A 25,956-nucleotide genomic window follows, 5' to 3' on the forward strand; every position below is an offset into this window, starting at 1 on the left:
TATGCTTTAACTTGCAGCTGGTTGTCTTTCATTTCGAAAACTTAATTCCACTTCCCAACCTAATCACCCCCCCATCTACCCCCACCACACACACGCAAATTAAAAGTAGTTACTATAGCACAACCTTGTGGGTATATATACCTAGTGTATATCTTAAATATGCCCCAGAATGTATCATTTCACATCTTAACTTTGTATTTGTCTCAGGGAGGACCCCTTGCAGGCCCGCCTTACATGGGACCCACTGGACCACACCCTCTCCTATCTGAAATCATGGATTCGCCTTCCCTGTAACTTCTCTATGTCATTGCGGTGCATGGGATTAGGCTGAGCGTGCTCAATACTGCTTTCAAACTTATTTCCTAGGTTTTTAAACTCAAAATTGTGTGTCATAAACCTCATTTTTACCAGTAACTATAATCAACCTAATCAATTAACCGCTAATAAATACTATGATATATAACGTCCTTGGTAAAATGGCAAATAATAACAACAGCAGGTACTTATTTTTTTTTCTGTGAGATTTTATTTATCCAAATGATTATCTTGAAGGAGTGTAATAATATGTGGAAGTAACATAATTCATTCGAGATATATAATTGCGAATAATTTGCGATAGTAGCCTAAGCAAAGAAAAAAACTTAAATTATCAGCAACTTGATGTTTTTTACAATGATTGTGTATTACCAGTCCAATATATACACGTAGTGTACACGTGCATTTACAAATAAAGGCATAATAAGTCAAAGAAGAGGAAACGAGATTGAACAAAGTGCGATTAAACGAAGGATTATTACATAAATAACATAATATATATTAGAAAAATGAATTTACCCTGTCCCTTTTACTTGTTTACCCTTTACTCCGAAATATAGCTTCTTCTCCTTATTTTTTATAGAATATAACATTGCTTTTTTTTTCTTCTAAAGAGGCACTCTGTGCAATAGGCACGTACTTTAATTGTTTCCTCAACCATCATCCAACGGTAATAGGAGTATTGATAGGAGGTTACCGTTATCAACTCAGTCTTGGCTAAACTGAGATCCTGGCGAGAGGAGAGAGAAAGCGAGTCCTAAGGAAGATGGGGGAGGGGGGGGGGGCGGGATCAAATTGTCACACAGTCTCGATTTCGCTCTTGAAACCACTAACTATACACTCAGTTTATATTATAATTATTATTAGTATTAATGTTATACTTTGGTTTCATTTGGTTTCACTCTGCGAATGTACTATGTGGTTTCGTACGCAGATAGAACAATGCACTTTTTGTTCTGTTTTAAATTCCATGCCTATTATTCGTTAAACAAAGACAAAGTCTCGTCAACATTACCTTGATACTTTGCCTAATGTATCTCACCTCATTCAAATGTCAGATACAGAAATACATTCCATTACAATCACAAAACTAAGCAGACATTCGAGCTTACCCAGTTGTACACTGACTAATATTGCACCATCTACCTAACCTATTAACTGGTAAACATTTTAGCATTGCGCCCCCACTAATCCTCCTCTTCCTTTCAAATCTACCATTTAAAATAGCACCGTATTTGATGGGTTTGCTTATAAGCATTTTTCTAAAATATTCATCCTTCAATTTAGACAGTTTTGTGAATGCAGCTCCATACAGTGGAAATGGCTTATTACATCTCGCATTGAGTTCTCTACATAATAATAAGCAGATTTGTAAAATTAGTTGAAGCATTGTCTCATTAACTAGTAAGTGGGTTAATCTTTTCAGTACTATTAGCTATTCACATCTCAAGTATCATTAAATCCTCGCCAGGGAAATTTGGCTCAAATTTTCAAATAAGCAAAAACAACTCAGAAAAGGTCAGATGTTTGAATATAAGATAGTAAACAGATCAAATATCGCTTCTTCTCCTAAGAAAAGGAAGAAATTAGATAACTGGTTGATTATACGAAATATTTAATGACATCATTTATGCCACAGGGAATCCTTCCATATAGAGTTTGAAACAAGAATTTTTCGGCTAATTTCGGTTGAGAAACTGCGTAGATAATAAGAAATATATGTACATCATAGAAAAAAACAACAACTGTACGCTAAATTTTATCTTTGGTAAAATACAGCAAATCATTAGGATGACATGACATTTGTTTACATTTGTTGGTGAAATCATAAGGACTTGTTGACGGTTGTTGGGGATCACAACTGCTAACGCAACTGCTAACACAACTGCTAACCCTTTCTGAAAATTACAAATAAACTAAGAAGCATTAGAAAAGAATATAAATATCAGTTCTCTTAAGATATGTGACCATGACTTGGGTGGTGCTATTTACTTCCTGCTTTTAATATTACTGCCACTTTGAATCAAGCCCAACATTATGTCGAGTTTGAACTTTTTTCGTGAGTTTTTTATGTTTAAAATGTTCGATAGCCTTTATTTATCATTCTATGTAAGGAATCAGTATACATGTTATATATGACAATTTACATGAAATGTATCATCCACTGCTTTAAATTCCCTGTTTATCCTTCTAACAGTATAAATGAAAATAGTCAGTACATTTTACACATGACAATGGCATTAATTAAGTACAATTAACAAAGTCATTAAAATTCAATTAACGTTGAGCTTTCTCAATTGAATTCAAATAACAGTTTTAAGAACAAAGTGTAAAGACAAACAAAGACCAAGGAAAAGAGATACGCATAGACCCGATCACCATGATGAATAATGAAGGAAATATAAAAATTAGTACAATCAACTATTGTTAATCAAGTCAATACAGAAAAAGATTGCAAGTTATCGGCCGTAATACTGATGGCGGGAAATCTCAAATAAACATATATTTATGAATCCTAGGGGGGGGGGGGGGGAGTGCAGTACAGAAAACCTGTTTCTGGTTGTGAGAAATAAGGAGTGAAATGACAAGTTACTTGTTAGAATGATTCTTGGCGAAATTAATAAAGAGGAAGAATAAAATGATTATATAGCCAGTACCTCCAGAGATTACTCTCACAGGAGATGTGAAAGTGCTGTTAGGAATGGTACATAATATGCAAGATATATGGTTGTGATTCCCTCGAGAAATATGAAAGAAAGATTGAAATGATGTTTAATAACTAATAGAGTTGCCATTAGAACAATAAATATTTGTAAGAAAAAGGTTAAAAACGAAGGAGTTTTCAATGAGAGTGCACTAGACATTTCTCTTTCGCTGAGATCGCAGTTCGATCAGGTTCAAGTAAGTTCGATCAAGTTTATCGTGTGATTATAGAAGACGTTGTTCGCGATATTTTACCATCAGTGATAATGAAATCTCGCTCGAAACAATTCTTTAGATGTTTCAAACTTCTAGGAAGGATAAATTTCTTCAGTTTTGGCCTTTAACATAAAAGGAGACTACATATATGAACCTGTGTTATAGTTGTTAACGTTAATGGTTTACTGAATGTCCAGGTTGCCAAAAACAGCACCAGAAAGTAAATATTCGTTAGTCTTCAGATGGGTGATGTTAGTTTGCACGTAAATTAATCTGCTAGAAGATATAAGCTAAAACAATCGTTTGTGTCATGACGTCATTCTCGCAAACTCGATAACACAAAGGTTTCAATTTACAAATGTCAATGTTAATCCACATTCTGGGGTTGATACGTCATAGTCCAATTAAAACAAGAAGAAAATAAACAAAAATTGAGTAGTATGAATTCACTTTAGACTAGAAAACTCATCAAAAAAAGAATGAAACCCCTAATGTTATACATGCATATATGAATTCATTAGTGGACATGAAACGCGGTACCATGCACTGTGCCCCTGTTCATTCAGCAAATGGACGTATGATTCAAGCTCTATGAGAGGGGGAGGGGGAGGCTGAGGTGGGGGGGGGTGGGCAAAAGTCTCGTCAAATATAACACCTGTGTCGATTTGTCTAAAGTTTATTACCAAAATAATTTACTATATTTGGGGCTCGTTCTTTTAAGAAATTTTCAGTGTCAGTGTTTCTTTTCAAATTACAAATTAGTCAAATTCAATTACAAATTGATACATTCATTCATTCATTCTTTTATAAACGCATTTACCATATCGATAGCATTAAAACAGTATTTCATATAGAGGTGTTATACAGTCCGTTTGACACATTGAAAATCTCAAACAAAGAGGACCTATTTTGCTCACGCTTGGTTGTCTAAATTATATTTAACCTTCTAAAAAAAGTGAACACCCCAATTAAAATAGTCTGGATATTAGATTTTGGAACCAACAGTTATTTTCCAATTATGAACATTATTAATAAAATTTCTGGAGAATCAATAATTATCTTCGAAAACCCGATTAAATCTATCCAACTACGTAAATATAACTTTCTGCATTGTTTCACATAGATTATTTTTCCAATGTAGGATTAAGCGTAAGCTTTTACTACCATCATTCTTATAGAGAGTGAATGATGGCATCAAACTTATTGGGATGTTGCAGTGTTGTAACACCTCCCGCCACCCCAGTCTCACCACATGTGCATGAATGCTTGATTGGAAACATACACCACAACCAGAAAAAAATAATATTAAAAGGAATAGAATGATAAGTGAATAACAAGTGTTACGACATTGAAACATCGTGTAGATGGTACAGTAGCTATTGTGCTATAGCTATTGTGCTAATAGGTATATATGTTACCATTTGTTCTCTTAATGATATCTTTATAGACTTGAAGAAAAGACTGCACAACGGTTTCAAATTCTATTTAATGAAGGAATTGTTTGCCACTGGTCTTTAATTAAGCGTTATTATAGTGAAAGCCTTATCTTTCTCTTGGTATTAAGCAGTCTTTGAAGGTATATTTATACATATTCATTTCATGAACAGTATATAGTCTCTGTTATATTTAGGTGTAATTTTAACCGCCCAACGAAGAGTTTATAATTTGAAAATATGACAGATATAGCTTCCACTAATAATTCTCTCTCCCGACTCATATATGACGCAGAAAGAGTCACTGTACCGTATAAACCCATTAGCTTACACCACGGTGCACTCTAGAGACAAAGTGTGTTATTTCAATCAGTGTATAAAAAACATGATAACATTACCGCTTAAACTCTATATGACTCCACTTGGACTATAGTTGACTGGTTCCAATCCTTGGCCCCTGCTGATTCTGACGATGCAATAACAGAGTACAAAATGAAACTTAACACTTAGTAAAGTACCGGTAACTGAGGGGGGGGGGGGGGACAAAGAGCATCATTAAAGCCAGAAACGAAAAACCCCATCCTGAATGCGAATTGTCCAGGTGGAACGTATATAGACTTGATATTGGACATTTTGAATTTGTTTTAAGTGCGTGTCTTTTTATATTCCTTTATTTTAATGTAGTATTGTTATAGGACATGCTATAGTGTTAAGAATACACCTCTGTGTACCCAATTTCAATCGGGTGTCATTAAAATATCTTAGGTCAAAAGTCAAAATCTAGCATTCTGGGTGTTAAGTTATACGTTTCCACGATAATTGAGGTTGTCGTGTTTTAGGAATCTCGTAAAACCACTGTTTACGTCGCAGGTCGACAAACGATGTCCCAACACTAAACTGCTGCCACCTACTAATGATACCATACTTTAAAGTGGTTAACAAGTTGATGACACCATACACTCTTAGTACGATTCGACTGAACTGATGAGGAATGACAATTTTTTTCCACTGCTGAGGAGGGCAAACGATGGATTAAAGAGTAGAAATGACCATTTTTAGTGAAATAAAAATCCTATAAGATGAAGTCTCAACACTTAAGGTATAAAATATTTGGTGCGGTAAAGATAACGTAAGTATACCTGCCCCTCCTGTTCTCTTTTTGTATTGCAATACCCTATTGTTGTATCTGTATAACAATACCCTATTGTTGTGTTTTATAACAATACCCTATTGTTTTGTTTGTATAACAATACCCTTCCACATGATATCATTCGATAAATAGTATTGTTTCATTTTTAGCAAAACACTACCACGCACGTTTCCCAAAGGGGGTCAAACTTTTTTCACCTGAACTTAGACAAAGGTTTCAGTCATGGATTTCCATTTAGCCTCTGATAGTTTCATTTCTAAGTCTTCATTGTAGTTCTCACCTTCTGGAACATCTAGTAATTGTTCCTTCTCCCAGATTGGAGCGGTCTCCGACCTTATAGATGGACTCTCATTCAGTAATTGTTCATCTCGTATACTTACTTCCTTCTTCCGATGTTTACCATTTTTATCCTCATCTGAAGTCCATGTTTTCCGCTTTCGTCTCGCGGAGCACATGGTTTTGATCCATATATAACAGACGATTCCTAAGAGTAATGACAGCCATGACCCGATTAAAACCCGCAATACATCGGGAGGTGTTTCGTGAGAGCAAATCATATCGAAATAATAATAATCTATGGCTTCGAATAAACTTGTTTTTTGGAATCGTCGGGACCCTTGACAATCTTCGTCTTGGAACATCCGAGTAACCCATTCAGGTGCGAGATCTTGTCGATTATTCGTCATATGATCGTAATATTTCAGTAAATTGCAATCGCAGGAGATTTTATTATTTCTAATATTAAAACTATCGATGTTATCATTGAAATCATGAGTTTCCAACGCGAATGAATTAAGGAAGTTGTCACCTAAGTCTACGGTTTTCAATCCTCTGCATCTGCTTAACGCGTTAGGTGGTACTTCCGATATTAAATTCCTCGCTACTTTTAATATTTCCAAATTCAGAAGTTTACGAACCATTGGGAATTCCGTCAGCTGATTGTTGCTCAAATAAAGTTCCCTCAGTCGCTTAAAAATCCTAAAATCTAACGGCGATGGTTCAGATATGTAGTTCTCGTCTAGATTGAGATACTCAAGTGATTTTAATTTCTTCGTCAAGACATTGTTCACGGAAGTTAAGTTGTTCAGACTTAAATCAAGCACTTGAAGGTGAGTAGCGAACGTAAAAAAGGCTTTTGGAATATCTGTCAGGGAATTACTGGCGAAGTTCAATTCAACTAACATCGTCATATTGTGGATCAAGTCATAGGGTAAACTATAAATTTGATTATGGTTGAGGTTTAGTCTCTCGAGGAACGCTAAACCTTTAAAGGTATCGTTAGTTAGGCATTCGATGTTGGCGTGACTTAGATCAAGTTCTGTTAAAGGGAATGGATGTCTCATCTCACCGAACCATGGAAAGATTTCAAAACACGAACTATTATTCTGCGAGAGGTTGCTACCGGATATCAGCAAACTGGTCAGATGATACGAAAAAGAGAACGCCCCGTAGGAGATGCCTCTTAGGCTGTTGGTCAGCAGTAACGTTTGAAGATTGGTCAGGCCACTGAGGTCATCGGTGTCAATATAAGTTATATCATTATCACTTAAATCAAGATATTTTAGGCGTCTCAGTTGTTTGATTTCGTTCGGAATTTTCTGAAGTGAGTTGTAGCTAAGGTCGAGATATAAAAGTTTCGTTACCAGACTTAACGTTTCCCTTTCAAACGTCTGTATATCGTTGAACTTCAATGACAGCTTTCTGAGGTTTGATAGACTCTTCCATGGAATGATTAGCCGTGTGTCGTCTAGTGAATTGCCATCCAAAAGTAAAACCGTAGAAAGATGGGAGATATTCAGAGGGGCTAAGAATGATGACACGTTCCCCAGGTAAGAACAGTTTGCCAAAAGCGTGATTTCGTGGCATTGGCACATCTGTGGGCATGCGTAGTCTGACAAAGAATTCTGGAAAGACATTAAAATGAACAGCAAGGAGATGACGTCACTCCTTCTGCCATGATCATCCATAAAAGCCATTTTTAACCGGGTCGAATTGTTTCTATTGGGCCGACATTAAAACATTTTGCTTGATGTTCACCTCCATAGATCTGCCATAAATATATAGATTAGCTGTTGATTTAGTGAACCGGTTTCCTTCCATTGTCATTTGATCTTTCTACCTGGAAAAATGGAAATGAGAAAAAATCAAAGTAGAACATATCGCACAGATTCACAAATGTTAGATTCATTATTCTAGGAAATAATGGTTGCTCTGTCACAGAAAGTATCATGACGTAAAGGGCGTGTTCATTCCATTTATTTTATGATGTACTTTCACCAATTTGCGTGACACTTTCTAAGCCATAGTAAAATGTTCACCTAACCTTGAAAGAAATATACAGCCTTAGCGTTATATATCTAGCAATTTTCATGTATATAGCGACTGGTCTACCCTAAGAAAACACGACCTAAAGTATTATCCAGCCATCTTCTCCATTCCCAAATTGTTTGTAGTCTTGGTTACACAACAGTCATGCATAAAGTGCATGGTAACTTTTCAAGGAGAAGTATTGGCAAAGATTATCGTTAGCACGTGCATGTAACAGAGATAATTACCTTAAGGAAAATTTCAATTTTCAAGAGTGACAAGAACATAGCTTTTTCATATCAAAGTATGAAATATGGTATAACGAAATCAATTTTGAACGCTCCTATTAGACGATCATTTAGTTTGCTCCCGTCATCAGATAATCATTTATAGGTTAAAATGACATTAATTTACAACGTTAATGACGATTTCCTGCAAGATTTCTGTAATGACACAAATATAAGGCAGAACCTTCACCACGCACAAGGATATCAACATGACATAACACAACCAATTTATGATCGTAACAGTGACATTAAACGAACTAAATGCCAATATTCAGTGTATATAACAGCTCTCCATCCGCCTCCCCCTCCTCCCCTCCCCCTCCTTCCCCTCCGTTCAGTTCAGTTTGTTGCACCTTTAACATTAAGTAAATACTCTTTACATAGGCCCACGGAATAATGAACCGTGTTTGACAGGTGGCAACGATATCACAGAGGCAGAACGAAAGGTCTCCGCAAAAAAAATCTCTAATTTGGGTAGAGCTTTACGATAATCCAAGACAACATTTAAACATTTGATACTTCTCGTTTTGTTTGCAGTCTTCACCATAATCTATATTAACTACAGTGAGAGTAAATGATTGATTTGACAACGATGGCTTTCTTTTCAAATTGATATCACTGAAATGTTATCTTTTTACATAGTAGTATATACCTATTATAATAATCTTCAATTTTACTATATATCCAAATCAATTATCAACTTAAACAGTTTTAAGATGTTATTTTAATGCTTTTAATATATATATATATATATATATATATATATATATATATATATATATATATATATATATATATATATATATATATATATATATATATATATATATATATATATATATATATATATATATATATATACTGCAAGTGTATTGTTGTAGTGTTATTCCTGTATTGTATATACGAGAAACCCTATAAGCAGCCGTAGGTGACAATTAACAAAGTAAACAATTAATGACAAACGTAACTTGTTCCTGTCAGTTTTACTGTACCTCTCAGTATAAAACTCAACGATCTTGCCGCCGCCGCACACACTCTTCCGTATTATATTCCAAGAGAAAAATAAGTTAGTTTCAATAAAATGATCTCGGTTTGTATGATTTAGTTTCACTGCCGAACACAGAGAATAACAATTACACAGCTGTCAAAATTCGATAAAGTTCCGCCAATACTGAATTCCCTACGATCAAAATCGATAGGTTCAAAAGAACACAAATCCATGGTTATTTAATTTTTTGTCGACTAACACGTACCTTACTATACCTTAATGTTTCCTACAAAAGGACAAGGCCTTGCTCTATACTAATAGACAATTTCTCCAGGATAAAATATTACAGCGTTAAACAACAAAACTACGTGCGCCTACACTGAACGGTGAAGAAGATCTGACGGATTCCGTCAAAATGAGAATGGCACTAGTAACAGAATGAATTTGAAACGTGTAAGCTGCTCTTACGCATGCGTATAAGAGACTCACAGATGTATAATGGATATTACCTCAGGTTATGCAAGATTTAATTTATGGTTAATCCAAAAAGTGCAAAAGAATGCCAAAGGGAAAACTTAGAATAATGACTCTGTTTCTTTTTATTTCCTGTGTATGAGTTCGTTTTAGCGATTATCTTTGAATAAACAGTAACAAACAGTAAACAAAAAATGAGGATCTTTATCATTCTCGTGAACTTGCAGCAAATATAGCGTTTGTTGGGAATTTATATTTTAAAATCATATCGAAGAAAGTTCTCGAGCGTAAATATGTATATATATGATTACAGAAAGTGACAACAAGTTGTAGCAGAAATATCACTTTCGGTATTATATATATATAATATAATATATATAACGAGGGGGAAAATGATCTATTTCTTTTCTTCTATTTTCTGTTAAAGTTACTCTTGCCTTATATGTACGACATTTCTATCGCTCATAGGACCCGGAACTTGCTTGCTTGTACCTATAATTGACAAAAAAGGACCACTGTATATTAGAAAATATATTCGAATGTTCGGCCCCCTTGCAACTTTCGTCAGCCAATACTTGGCAGTTAATATTACAATTAAACATGGACAAGGATTACATTACATACCAAACATTGAGCTGTCTTGTACTCCAAAAAAAAACAACAACCATGAAATAAAAATATCCTTTCACGAAACCTCTGAGATCTGCCCCGACAAGATTAACCTTTCGGTACTTAATATCGATCACCATGGGCGACCGATTCCGAGTCACTATATTCTAATCAATACGGAAGCAACCACCGGCAGGTGTTCACAGCGTAACCGTTAGATATTAATTCAACGTTACATCAAGTAGAGCATGGAGTCCATGCTATAAATCATTATGCATAGCATCTGGTTTGCTGGTAACTGTTTGTACAAACAACATGTAGACGAACACCAGAGCTTTAAAACTCATTCCGTCACTCAGATGTCGCCATCTTTACGGTCGGGGTCCCGTATGAGTTGTCCTATCTTCTGAAGTGCCCATGGCCTCTTGGCTTTCGAGTTAACTTGACAGAGAATTTAATTACGTTGACGTGTGTGTCTTTTTTTTTCTTTTTGCCCAGAAGATAAAGTCAAGTTCACATTTCAAGAACAAGTTCTTCTCTTACAAGAAGAGAAGGAGAAGCAAAATCACATCAAGATGAAGGTTTCCAGAAGCTATGAGGGAACTTATTGGTTGCAATAAATAGGTACACTCTGTGAAAACGTTGTATTGATTTGGCCGCAGAGCGGAGAGGTCTCCTGCATGCCAAACAAATTCACGATTTCAGGGATATTTTGTTATATAATCATAATGTGGATGTAGCCTTGAATAATGTAAGTGATAATGGTTAGTTAAGAGCAGTGGCGTAGGAAGGTATTTTTGAGGGGGGAGGGGGGCTGAAGACTGATGGCTGGCCTGGGGGAGGGGTCTAAGTGGAGGGGGTGTCCCCCTCCCCTTTGGAATGTTTTTTCATTTCCAGGTGGCCTCAGATGCAATTTGGTTCAATATAGCACACTTCAACACCCACTCCAGTTTGTAAATAATTTTGCATTTTCACCTGGCCTTAGATGCAATTTGGTGCTCCAAATGAGATTTTTTTTCTGCCAAAATGTTCTGAGCATCAAGGGCAGTTAGTTCCTAAAATGACGAATGTTGTTATATCATTTATTGAGAAATGAAAAAGGGGTTTACTGACTTGCGAAGCGGGGGGGGGGGCGGAATGATACTTCCGCCCCCATATTTTTCACTGGGGGGCTGGCGCCCCCAGCCCCCCGGTTCCTATGCCCTTGGTTAAGAGGGTTCTGGGAATTAATTCAGGAATGGCTGGATTTTCTTCATTATAACTTATTTTTCAGTTCCATGCAACTTTCATGTATGTCTGTGAGAGAGTGTGTCTTATAATGGAGATACAAAATTCGCCTAAATGAACTATGTTAAGTCTAGATTATTGATTGCCATTTTCAAACTACTTTTCTTGTCCCCCGAGAAGTCTCCTAAAGACCAACTCGTGGGTGTTGATATACATTATTAAACATGATTAAGAACCCACACACATGTAATTCATCATTATTATTCTGTGATGAGATCTCCCAAAGTATATCTTAAAATCCTTTGAAATTTATCTTTTCCTATCAACCTTTCTTCGATGATAAACTGAAAGAAACGCTATAGTAGTGTCATGACAAGTGTACGGATTTGCATATGTTTACCATTTCCAGTTCGGTTCGTCCTGAATATGATGAATCAACAGGCAAAAATATTACAACGTTTATTCATAAAAAACGGACGATTTTTTTATGCAGGTTTCACACCTATAGCACAGCTTGTTCAATAACTGTCAGAACTCGTAATGACTTATACAGTGTGAGCAACAAATTGTAATGTGAGGTTCTCGCAGGTGTCAATTAAGTTCAGTTTACTCAACAACAAAAAAACAAGAAAAATCAAACTGAAAATGCAGGTCGATGATAAAATAAAGTATATCTAGAATTTGCTAGGCTGAGAGAAAAACTATGAATGTTGAATTAATAACAGGGGTAACGAATATATCTACACGCAGACGAAGCATGCTAATCATTGATATAATCATAGCCTAAGTTTGTTATGCATAAGTTCGTGGTGAGTCAGAATGTCTATATATGTAAACCAAACCTCCTATTTCTAACGTCACCCTCATAAGTGTTCCCACATATGGCGGACACCTTCGAGCCTATAATGTATATAGAAACATACTGCATGAGGCTTACTAAAATTTGAAACAATACAAATACAACAATACAAAACAATACAAAACAAAGCAAAGCAATACAAAACGACACAAAAGAATACAAACAATACAATACAAAACAAAGCAATACAAAAAGACACAAAACAAGACAATACAAAACAAAGCAATACAAAACGACACAAAACGATACAAAACAATACAAAACAATACAATACAAAACAAAGCAATACAAAACGACACAAAACGATACAAAACAATACAATACAAAACAAAGCAATACAAAACGACACAAAACGATACAAAACAATACAATACAAAACAAAGCAATACAAAAAGACACAAAACGATACAAAAGAATACAAACCTTGTATTGTAGCCTAGAGTTGTTTCTGTAACTACAACATTAGCCAAAGTATATGAACTCGGGTGTACTATCCTGCAGCTGTTGTACGTATTATTTCAATCGAACTGTAAGAAGAATTATCTTTATTCCGAGCACAAAATGGTACAAACTTGAGATTTCTAACGCTTTCTCTTTTAGCAATAATCACTTCAGGCCGCTGTTTTATAGTTATAAGTTTAGCCTAAGCATGTCGGGCTACTTAAGTGTTGTTATTAATATAAAACTGCGTCAGTATTTGCTATTTCATTCAATAAAACGGTTTCAAGTGTTTCGCCTTCCAGTACGGTGCTGTACTTTTTTTTCACGCTTTCACACTTTCAAAAGAGGCTTCAATTGGAAACAGTGTAGTATAACAGACAAAAATCTCTCCCCAGAAAATAATATACGGGTAGGCTGAAGTATAGCTTTCACAGAATATAAAAAAAAATGCGGGTTAAAACAGTATGAGTGGAAACCTCGATAATAATAACAAATGGATAAACAATCCATATGCAAACGACAAACTTTGTCACGACTATTGTAAACGTTATGCAAACTTCATATAGGCGTTCGATAACTCATGTACCATCCCAATTATAACTGCAACATATGCCTGGCGATCTAAACTAAGCTGAGTTTACTTCACCAGTGACGTTATTTGAAGATCTCTTTTCTGTCGTCTATCATCAACAGTGATTCTGAGTTCTAAGTTTCAAGTCGTATACGCGCCCAAATCTCCCAAACAGAAACAGGAATCAAAATTCTTTGGGTGGAAAGAATTGCCAGGCGATTTCAGGAGTGTAAGGGGATTGATATATAATAATAATATGTATATATATATATATATATATATATATATACATACACACATATATATATATATACACATATATATATATATATATATATACACACACATATATATATATATATTATATATATGATATGGTTATATAAATATATATGTAGATATATATGTATATATATGTGTATATATATATATGTATATATATATATATATATATATATATATATATATATATATATATATAGACTTTTGCCTGACGATGGAGTGTTGACCACTCCGAAAAAATATAGCAGTATGTCGTTGTTAAAAATATTCGATTGTTTATCTTTTATATTATCAGTATGGACCACTACTATTTTTATATGTATATATATATATTAATCGTAAGTTTCATGAAGGTTAACAAGTAAGTGTATGTGAGTTTAAGCAACAATCTTTGAAAGAAAAAGAGATATGCTTCCAAATAAAGACAAGTTTGAAATATCTCTGTGATGCTTCCAGATATTCTAAACCTGCCGGCCAAGTTGTTCTCGTCTCAGTAGGCAGAACATGAAGCATTTCAACACACATCATTGATCAGGTTTGTCAAGGTGAACATTTACGAGATCTAACCACAGGCAAAGTGTAAGGACATGTCGATGCATATATTTGGTTGCTTATATAGGTATAGCTCACTGCCTCCAGAAGTATCCCTTTGAAGAGAAGTATAAGAGACACTGTGATGCCAAAAGGGACTTTATTCTGGAACCTCTAAGTATGCAAACAAGTATCTATAAATATCTATATCTTAAAGCTGTAGTTTGTTGAATTTATGAGAATTTAGCAACGGTATCACAATTAACCGTTCCGTTTTACAATACAAATGGAAAATGGATACTTTAATAACAAAGGAGGACCACTTGTGATAAATGAACTGTTTATGTTTTTTTAAATACTGGGAGGGCAAGCCCCCACCCCACCAACCCCCCAACCCCCCAACCCCCCAACCACCCAACCCCCCACCCCCCAACCCCCAACCTCCCAACCCCCCAACCCCCGCACAGGTTCAAAATAAGAGGAAAGAAAGAAGAAAACCATTTTACAATAAGTTTGTGGGACACAACATTTTATGGATTGAGCTGAGCGGCGTATAACTATATAACTATATATAGTTGAGAACAGGTTGCCAAATGCTTGTCACCAAATAGATCTAGAGTTACATTGAGGGACACAAAATATGTTGGAATATTACAGGGCTTGTTTCAATGTACAACTGTATACAACATGCAGTTTGATAGCTTTAGTCAGCCGCAAGCTGGAGTAACATAATCTTACAAACTAGTATGCGTTATTTATGTTAAAACTGTATACCTTATTTATTCACTTTTTTGTGAAACTGATTAATCGCAATGTTATTTATCACATTATCATGTGGTATGTATATATATATATATATATATATATATATATATATATATATATATATATATATATATATATATATATATGTTCTGAGTTATTTTAAAATTGCAAAAATTAACACATGTCTACTACGATACCAGAAATATGAATATGAAATATAGCTATATATACCCACATCTGCACGCAGTAATCGCTAACAGATACCGCTGTATAGTTGTACCAGGGAGTTGTTATCCAACTTCCTGGTTGTACATAACCTCAACAAGCGATACAAAATATGTTACAATGGTATCAGTGTATTGCAAAGAGAGACATTCTGCTTTGACGTAGTAATATGAAACGATCTTATACTTATACAAAACAGGCAGAAATATAGAATCAGATAACATCTGTTGCACTGAGCATGCTTAAAGTTGGATAGAATAGTCAATGGTTAGGCTGGCTCTCAATATCCGATGTGAACTATAGCAACTGGCAGTTCTCAAGGTAGATAGAAAAAGTCAAGGTTCTCATTTGACCTCGACTATATACGTCGTGTACTTTCTAAAGGTGACAGGGAGTAAATTCTTACACAACAGAATCAATGCTGCTCTCTCTGTCGATCTCTTTCTGCTATATGAGTGTTATAATTATTATTGTTATTATGTGTGTATAATTATGTCGTGTAAGAGGTGTGTACGTTTTGAAAAGTAAAGCGTTTTACTTTCCGGAAGATAAAGAGATCCACAATTAAAGGACAAACGTGATAGCGTTAGAAATACAATGTGTATAAGGGACGGGGCATGAATCAACTGCAGTATATAAAAGCAACGAACGCACTCCATGTCATTCTTTAGCCTGGCCTTTTTGCCACCTGCCCCCCCCCCATCCCCGCCACACCTCGCCCCCTTCCTCCGTTACTTCCGTTGCATTCTCGCCTTTACTAGTTCCCACTCTATTAATTAAGATTTTGGCTCTTATACGTACGATAATGACGAAAATAAGATAACCAACAATACTTCCCCACCAGAGAGCAAATGTTGATCCTCTTTTAAGAAAATAGTACCAACCGTTGCTCACCCCCCCCCCTCCCCAACCCCCCACTATTTTGTACCGGAAATTTTTCCGCGACGGACCCGTTCTAGAGTCCGAACGGGTTTACACGTATGGTATTCTAATTAGTATGGAGTTGACTCCGTTATTTCGTTTAGTAGTTTTGTTTATGTACCGCAATAGTAGTTACTTTTCAGGTCTTGCCTTTGATGTTATTTTTGTTGATGTTGATGTTTTTTGCCTGTCTTTTGGTAATAAAGTAAGTAGTGTTGCATTTCTTATTACATACTAGGTGAGATATCTGTGAACCTTGCTGCTGTTGCATCATTTCAAATTGCAGTATTTGTCGTTATTCTTTTTATTGTCGGTGCTTTATTCACGAAGAAATAGATCGGTGTAAAATAAAAGAATTTTTTTTTTTACATATACTACTGTGGTTCTAGAAGTTCAATGACGTATATAGGAACTCCTATCTCAGAATTCAATTGTGGTCATATATTAAACTACCTCCGACTGGTATGTATACATGACCCTGTATGGATTAATGGGAACGTCATGGGGAGGGGGAAGGGTGGTCTTACATTTCCCCTGCTGTATTAACAGATCCCCGACTAAACGTTTTACCTTCGAAGTACAATGGAGGGGAGGGGAGGGGAGGGGATGGGGTGGTGCTTGGCGATTTACACCACGCACGCCGGCGGGTTTTTTAGTAGGGTGCGTTAACTTTTGCTCTTGATACAGCCAGTGTAGTAAACTGAAGTTTATTGTTCGCAGCATACATACCCTTATCTTTCCTTCTAATCTCATCTGTTTAGTGTTTCATCAGCAATGATGCTTAAAATAGCTAGGCTTTGTTTGTTGGTTTTTTGCACTGTTTTTTTTTCTTCGCACTATTTCTTTATCGAAGCATGTCACTGCAAGTTCCACCCACATTAGGTTTCATCTGATATGCATTGACGTCATCATAAATGATATCATCTTTCATGATTTAGTTATGAAATTTGAACGCTCATTTTTTCTTTCAATTAAAAATCTGCATGAGGGAGTGATATAAATAGGTTTCTGTATGCGGATGAAGCTGAATCATTGGCGCCATTTCATACAAAGTGATAACAATATTGAAATCTACGGTATATTACGGATACACCCTCTCCCCTCTCCATGCCCCACCCCTCCCCCGCCCACACTTGAAGACCGGTCATGCTAAATCGATAATTTGATGCATTAACTTTCCATGACCTTTGGACCCAATGAACGACTACCAAAGTTTCTTTAAATATTGTAACATGATGGCTGGGTTACTAATAAATAACTGCACATCTGGTGACATGAATAATCAACTTCATATTTAATAATTGAAGTACGATCCAAAGTAGAAATACTTAAGACAACCAAACATTTCCATGCCAGTATTTATCAGTATAGTTGATAGAATCGCTTCCTCCACTCGAATCCTGCAGTGAATATACGAGTATTTTCACTTCAGCTAAACCCTTAATTTGTAGCTCGAAGGGAAGGTTTTTCTTGTTTTACTCAGTCTACACATACCTTATTATTGCCCCATTTTACCCTCTTTTCATTTCTTAGGAGAATATCTGCGCCAATGGCTAAGAAAAAAAAGTCAAATTGGGGGAAAATCATTAAACAACATTGCGCTACATAAAAGTTGATCGACGATAGATACTGTCAAAGACATTCTGAAAATAAATAACGACTTTAAAGGTTTACACGAGCTGTTAACAAAATGTAAGTTTAGAAAGATTGTTTTCTGGGTGTCTATTCACACTAAGCTGCCATTGCTGTGGAGATCTCTCTTTGTATATAGATACGGCGTTTGTCTTTAAATGTATGTACCGCCGTGTTTGGAATGTTTAAGGCTTATCTTTCGATACACTATCCTTTGTTTTCTTTAAAATATATATAACTGTACCTAATTTACATAGCCACATTTTACGGAAGATGCTCTTCTAAGCGAATAGTGGTTGGTTATAATACGTGTAACTATTGAAAGTAAACTATAGTCTGATACTGATAATGATAAGAGTAGAGGCCCATGATACCCATAGTATTTATACCTTCTTTAATGCCCCCCATAGCGGATTTCGTTACTAAAGAGATCTTGATTTGAGACACGACGGTGGACGTAAGCAATAAATCTAAAATCTAGACAAATCTTCCGTATTAAGCTCTTTTCTTCTTTTTTTAGCGAGGTACCGCTCTAACTGATGTGGCTTCAAACCTGCCCCTTCTGCAAACTTAATTTGCATCTCACTGTTGTCTGTCACTAAAATCACCAGAGTAATAAGTACCCAGTTGTTTACGGTTCACGCTCATCGTAGGTTTGCTTACTTTTCTTTTAGGGCTAGACTTATCCGATCAGACTGAAAAACTACCGATGTAAATAGGACAATGTATTCTGCGATAGAATTTATCTTTAATCAAAAAAAAAAGAAAAAAATACACACACACACTTTCAGGTCCATGTACATCTGTATAAACTTTTAAGTTCTATATCCTGTGCTAGTGTTTGGTTCCCACTTTCCAATTACGCAAATGTTTGCCTGGGTAGATTCTTTCCTCATCTGCCTGAGGGGTGGAAACGATTTTCGATCAACTCTCTGACGTTAACTTAGAGAAATTTAGCACACGATCTGATTCCCTTAAGCTATTTAAATGATGTGTGAAGTGTGGGTGTTTAAAAAAAAAGAAACCAAATTGGAATTAACAGAGTTTCCTTAAAAAATAAAAGAAGAAAAAAAAAACAGTATGTTAAATTTTGATACGTTTCCTTCATAGCTTCGAAGCATTTTACCAGTTTAAGAAATTAGTTTAGATATATCACGAAGACGAGACCTATGTATAAATGTCAATTTACTCCTACAGGAAGACCCTCCCGTAGCAGTCTAGAGACAACCAGCGAATTAATCAAAAATAAAATGGATGCCGCTAAGAAGAGAAAAAAAGGACTGAGTTTTAATCAGAAAAAAATAACTTTCCGTGTTTCATAGGAAATACGGTATGTCTATATATACGGTATGTCTATATATATATATATATATATATATATATATGTCTATATATTTATATATACGTCTGTATATATATGTCTATATATATTTATACGGTATGTCTATATATATATATATATATATATATATATATAATGTCTATATATATATATACGGTATATATATATATATATATATATATATATATATATATATATATATATTTACTGACTAACAAATATGTAGATTTATCTTGATTTACTTTCAAAAAGAAGAAAAAAAGCTCGATTGATGGTATTCCTTTGTTTATAAATTACTGATACTCTTAAATTCAGTGTCTTTGCTTCAGTAAGCTACCCTTAACATATCCACGTCTAAATGCTTATTAACTAATGATCTTCCGCTGTCTGACTCGGAACCTAACACGGAAACTTGTTGACTTTCAATATTCCAGCGCCTTGATCCCTCTCATATACGTTAGTAACACCTGATTCAGCCTATCATTTATCATTATTCTTTCGTCTACCAAACCAATCACTTCTTTTAAATGACAAATTCGATTTATTTTACAAGCTCATCTCGAGTAGTGTGCAGTATTATTGAACTTTGTACACTGAATTAGTAGAGATATCAGTATTTATATAACGTATACAAGCAATTAAAAACACTGACAACCGCTTAACTCCGTACGCGTATATTGCGTGTACCGTTTAATAATATGCATGCTGCCCTATACATGTACGTATACACTTACACTATAGAGCGGCATTGCTTTCCCAGCGGTGTTTTGCCTTGGATATCACCGGCGTGAATTCGTACGACGCAGTGAGATACATGCGTGTCGCTCTGATGTGGATCCATTTAAGATGTAAAAGATCAAGGTTATGTGTATACTAGCCTCACAGTAAAATAATACCTACAATAGGTTTCTTGTTGGAGATGAGTCAGTATAGGCCTACATATAGTGATCGCTCTCAAGGCAGTGACACACGTGGTATGCAGCCCTTGACGAAGGTCAAGTGTTCACTCCACATGTGTAATATTACGGTAACAGTATCCCACATTAGATCAACATCATTGAAAACATATCGTGAAGCGACCTCGTATATACACAAACAGATATGCCATATTAAATTTCCTGAACGGTCACAAAACTAAATTTCTCTGAAAAGTTCCATCGATAGGGAGTTTGATAACACTTTATTTCAATTCAAAAAATTCTAATTAAACTATACTTAAACAGAAAAGTAATTAATATAATGACGTCAGCATCCGCTACCCAGAAGTAATGATACTTTTACAAGTTAGGAGATGGGTAAATTAGAAAGCTTTATAAGGAGTTACATAGTTTATGTAAATATTTCTACATCGCGGAAAACACAGAACCTTTGTAACAGGTATGTTAATGTTTACAGTTTACACGCTTTAACGTATACGCATAAAATGTTGTAATTTTAGTTGGTCTAATAAAAGAAGCCAGAGATGCAGTAACTTCAGGACAGGGAAACAAATCTCTACCCGAACATACTGAAGAGAAGGAATGACGTCACAACACGTATGTATGTAGGCTCCAAAGATTGAGACTATTATCAACAATACAATTATAAAATCGATTTCTCGATATATCGCGGTATAATTAGAAGATGAAAAATAAAACAAATTTGGCTAATGAAATGTCTAAAACAACTTGTGTTTTTTGGATTACACATGTGTAAACAAACACACCACTTAAAATAAACCAGCAAACGAGAAGGAATACTGGATTCGATAACATTATGTCCGACGATGCTGATTGATAACATCTAGGCAATCAATACAGCGGACTGAGTCGAAGCACAGTTACACTTTTTCAATTAAATGTTTGAATGTATTACTCATAACCAAACGAAAACGGAACCGACCTTTCCTGACATCCTTAGTACAGGACAGACCTTCAATGACACCATTGAGCTATATTGTAATCTATAGAATCAGCGCTCACTCTTTCCCTCCCTCCCTCCCCTCACCCCCCCCCTCCCCCCTCTTCTCTCTCATTGCTTGGGGAAAAACTCTATCGTGATTTCTTTCTTCCTTTTCATCCCTGATAGTTTTTATATACTTATGTCAGATAAACTCTTAATTGGTGAATGAATTTGGAAAACCGTAAATGGCATCTGATGCAACATGGCTGATGCTATTGAAACGCATTATACTTTGCCGTCAACCATCATGGATTTCGAGAAAAATACCACGGTGGATTCTGCAGAAAGTCTTTCGGCAGCAATCGTATATATTTTACAGCCCTGACTGACACCTCATTAGTGCTAAAAATTTGCTTTGTATCAAAAAATTCAAGTTATCCCTATTATTGGCTACGCGGACAATCTCCCCTCACTGACCCCACCTACCTCCCCCACACCCCCAAGTGTGCGGACAGTCTCCCCACACTTACCCCACTTACCTCCCCACACTTACCCCAAGTGGGCGGACAATCAATATAAACTATAATAAAATAAGCTATAAGCATATATGAGTCACAAGTTTATGCCTGATCAAGGTTGGTTATCTTCAAATCATCGATTTATCCTTGGGCTCTATTTTACTGTATACTTGGTATCATTTGTGAATTGTCTTCAAATGTGAGGAAATTCACGACGGACGAATTAATCAAATTGACAATAAAAGTTCATTACTTGCCTCCGATATTCACGTCCTTGACTCATTTTGCTGGTTTTTACAGAGTAAAGTCGACAAGACTGGCGTCCATGGCAACTTGATTTCTGGTTATAAGAGACTATCTACACAATATAATACTCACTGCATACGCCAAACGACAGACATGCACTTCGCATATATATAGCGAATATAGATATAACGATATCACATCAAGTATATATGTGTTTCTATTTATTAACTATTTAAAACATGTTTAGTACATGAAGAGTCAGACCAGTTATATCAAGCTTGCGGGTCTACATAGAAAAGGTCTCTTGAACTTACGAAATGATGAATTGCCCACTTATTATAACCCTTGATCACTCTATGCGTCAAAACGACAGGCATGTACTTCGCCTCTACCGAATATAGATATAACAAAGTTACATCAAAAGTACTGTTTGTAGTTAACAACTTTTGAAAACATGTATTGTACATGAAGAATTTAACCAGTTACTCAAACTAGCGCTTCTATTTAACTTACGAAATGATAAATTGCAACAGTTTTGTTTATTTGAATTGCTAAAAGTACAAACCAAGACCCCCCCCCTACCCCCGCACATACACAAGTAAAAAGTATAAACATTAAGCAGGATTTCTCGATAAAATGTCTAGCAGACTTGATGTAGGATATATTTTTACGCAGTAAAGTTGAGTGTGTCTCTTCCCCTGTCTAATGTAGCTTAAAGTTAAACCCATTTATAACATCGACACGAAAATGTGGATACATCTTTGATCTGCTAGGACTTCTTTTAAAAGCACTCATCCTTCGAAAATGCATTATGATAATCGTATAAGATGATTGTGATCTCTATATAAACATGTTTTTTTTTCATGTGAGTGCATGTGTTTTATTTATCACTCGGTTGCTTTCAATCACATTGTGAAGAGAAAAATGTATGTTTCATCCATAAAAGGTCATATATCTTGCTGCTTTCACCAGACTTTATCATATACATGTATATTCTCTAAAGTTAGAAAGATTAAAAGAGGGAAAAGAAAAACTGCTCTTAATATCTAAGGACAAACGAAACATTTTACAGATTCAAGATAATCGACTAGAGGTATATAGGCTGTATATGTCAGCGCTCTTTAACGACCCTTAATATTAATGTATATGTTTATATATATATATGTATATGTATATAAATATATATATATATATATATATGTATATATATATATGTATATATATATATGTTTATATATATATTTATATATATACATACATATATTTTTATATATATATTTTTATACATATATATATATATATTTATATACATATATATATATAAATATATATATATATATATATATATAAATATAAATATATATATATATATATATATATTTCTTCTTTTATTACACTCAAAAATTGGAAATTGGCTCCATTTTTTGGCAGCGATGTCTCGACCCACGCGCCAAAATGGATCAATCGATTGCTCTCGACTAAGGGAACAACTCCCTTCTATCATGGAGGTTTTACCCCCATGCTTCTATTAAGCGACTGTACTCGAACCAACCAAATGAGGTCTCGGTCTGAAATCAGACTGAATCGATTTGAAAGTAGTCGCTCCACTCATCTAATGTTGCCTATTGTAACTTTGAAATGACACCATATTCAATATACGTCTTCTACATTTGATCACACATCCTCTTTTTTCACGTGGATCTATGCAAATAGTCTATGGATCTAAATTATTTAAAAAAAAAATTCAAGCCATATATGTACATATATGTACATATATGTACATATATATATATATATATATATATATGTACATATATGTACATATATGTACATATATGGCTTGAATTTTTTTTTTTAAATAATTTAGATCCATAGACTATTTGCATAGATCCACGTGAAAAATGAGGATGTGTGATCAAATGTAGAAGACGTATATTGAATATGGTGTCATTTCAAAGTTACAATAGGCAACATTAGATGAGTGGAGCGACTACTTTCAAATCGATTCAGTATTGAATATATATATATATATATATATATATATATCTAAAGGCTCGTGTGACGTATCGATCCATACAGCATATTTTATTTCCTCTGTTATAGTAACATGGGACTCATTAGCTGGTATGTTGATGAATTGCTTACGCCAAAGTCCCAGCAGGCTTGTACAGATGAATGCACCAACAACATTGTACAATATATGTCGAACATATACTGCCATTAAAATCGATAATTTTCAGTATCAATGCAAATGAAACTAATTGTTGTTTGTTCTTATCACTTGAGTCGATACATGCGTATATAGGTAGCACGGAAGTTTGTAATGGAACAAGTGGGTTGCGGCTTTGAACTTGCCACTTGAGATTCTGTCGGTAGATGGAAAAAAACGCCTCTTATGAGATGCTTTTTTATTTTACCTAAAATGAAAACCGAAAACGTATGTCGGGAACTGTCGACGTTTCAGAGGTTATATTTCACATTGAATCAATATTCTGTCAAATGTCGATCCAACTTTGGCTAGTTTGAAAGTCGTGTCAGTGAATATATAGTTGGCCAACTATGCCAAAATGTGTATTAATTTTGAAGTCACTCAATCGTTGACTTTAAGTATAATTGTGGAGTCATGTTACCATGAACAATCAATTCGTCTGAGTGCTTATAATAGAAGCGCTTTAACTTTTTAAGGTCGTTGACCACTTTAAACCATGTGATGCTGTCGATAATTCCTAAAGGCTATGAATTAATGACCTACAATCCATCTTTTCAAGGGATAATATTAAATTATAGACTAGCCCCACTAGCGGTACTTTCTAATGAACTGTAAACTTTGGCAAGTGACTCTGTTTAGTTAATGCGCACTGATATCGATTGGAAACACCACCAATGGCTTCATCATTACTGCTTAAGGTGACCATTATCCCGACGAAGGAAAAGTCCACGCGCGTTAATGCTTTTATTAGGGATTCGAAGAAAATAGCTGGAAGGGTTTGACTGTTAGAGTCTTGAAAAATATCATAAGTCACCTTAGTGACCTCCCAGTGACCTTCTTTGAGATGCCACAAATCCCACTCTGCAATTAAAGTCACGTGATGTCACTTTCAGCTCTAATTTTTTTTCTCTCTCAGATACTTGTTTCAAAACCACTCAGTCTCATCCAGGAAATGGATATAATTAAACAGGGATGAAATTAAAACAAAAACAGTAACAATTATATTAACACTTATCAAATTCTCTGAATTTAAAACCCGAATCTTTCTCATTCCCAGTTTAGTTGATTTGTACAACAGCTAGCTCTTAAGGGAATGAGGTATATAGTTTAATCCTAAGAGTATTGAATCATTTGATCCGTCTCATATTGCTTATACAGGCGTTGTGGGCATGCGTGCCGGTAAATTCACGTCGTGAGAAGAACGTGTGTATTGTTACTTCTCATTTCTTCTAAATTCAACTGACTGTGATTTTTGTTAGACAAAATATCGTTTACAATATCACGCATTTTATCAATATAGTCAACATAACTCTTTTAATTTCAATTCAGAATTGCAAGTATTGGAGTAGTTTTCTATTGATAAATCTATCGTTAAATTTATCTCTTTGAATAGGAAGAGAGAGAATGTGACAGATTGATCATTTGTGCAACCCGTGCAGTGAACTCACGAGTTGACCATTTTCCTTTCTAATTTATCTTCCGTAAATATAAACAATGCTACTGCTGTCATTATGTGTATTGTCAGTGGTAGATGAATATTTCAGCCAACAACTTTATCACTATGTTTATGCAACACTTCCAGTAATATGTAACAGCTTAGGTATGTAACGCCATGCATTATTTAACATATTCACAAGTATGTAGTATATATCTTCCCACAGTATCCGAGTATATACACCAATAGAACAAACATACAAACAACTATAGTGAACACAGTTTAGCATGATAAGTAATGTAAATAATGATCTCTTGTTTTGGGTAAATCTATCGTTTTAAAACAAAGAATGAAAGGTTGAATATGATTAAAGGAGCTGGATGCGGCAA

General features: G+C 35.1%; 1 protein-coding gene across 6 annotated transcripts in view; it reads right to left on the reverse strand.

Moving 5' to 3' along the window:
* Positions 1-481: 481 nt before the first annotated feature.
* LOC139978336 (uncharacterized) overlaps positions 482-25,956 on the reverse strand; it is a 49,902-nt gene continuing 24,427 nt past the window's right edge. The window contains exons 1-3 of one of the 6 annotated variants that reach the window (XM_071988445.1): positions 9,404-9,716; positions 6,015-7,936; positions 484-5,133 (exon numbers count right to left, since the gene is read on the reverse strand). In XM_071988445.1, the coding sequence (XP_071844546.1) occupies positions 6,021-7,793 (1,773 nt within the window). In that variant the 5' untranslated portion in view covers positions 7,794-7,936; positions 9,404-9,716 and the 3' untranslated portion in view covers positions 484-5,133; positions 6,015-6,020. Of the gene's footprint in view, positions 7,937-9,403; positions 9,717-12,991; positions 13,361-25,956 lie in introns of those variants that run through there. The other 5 variants (XM_071988446.1, XM_071988444.1, XM_071988442.1 and 2 more) reach the window with 5 other exon arrangements.

Source organism: Apostichopus japonicus, chromosome 13 (assembly GCF_037975245.1).
Source record: "Apostichopus japonicus isolate 1M-3 chromosome 13, ASM3797524v1, whole genome shotgun sequence".
Taxonomy (NCBI): domain Eukaryota; kingdom Metazoa; phylum Echinodermata; class Holothuroidea; order Aspidochirotida; family Stichopodidae; genus Apostichopus; species Apostichopus japonicus.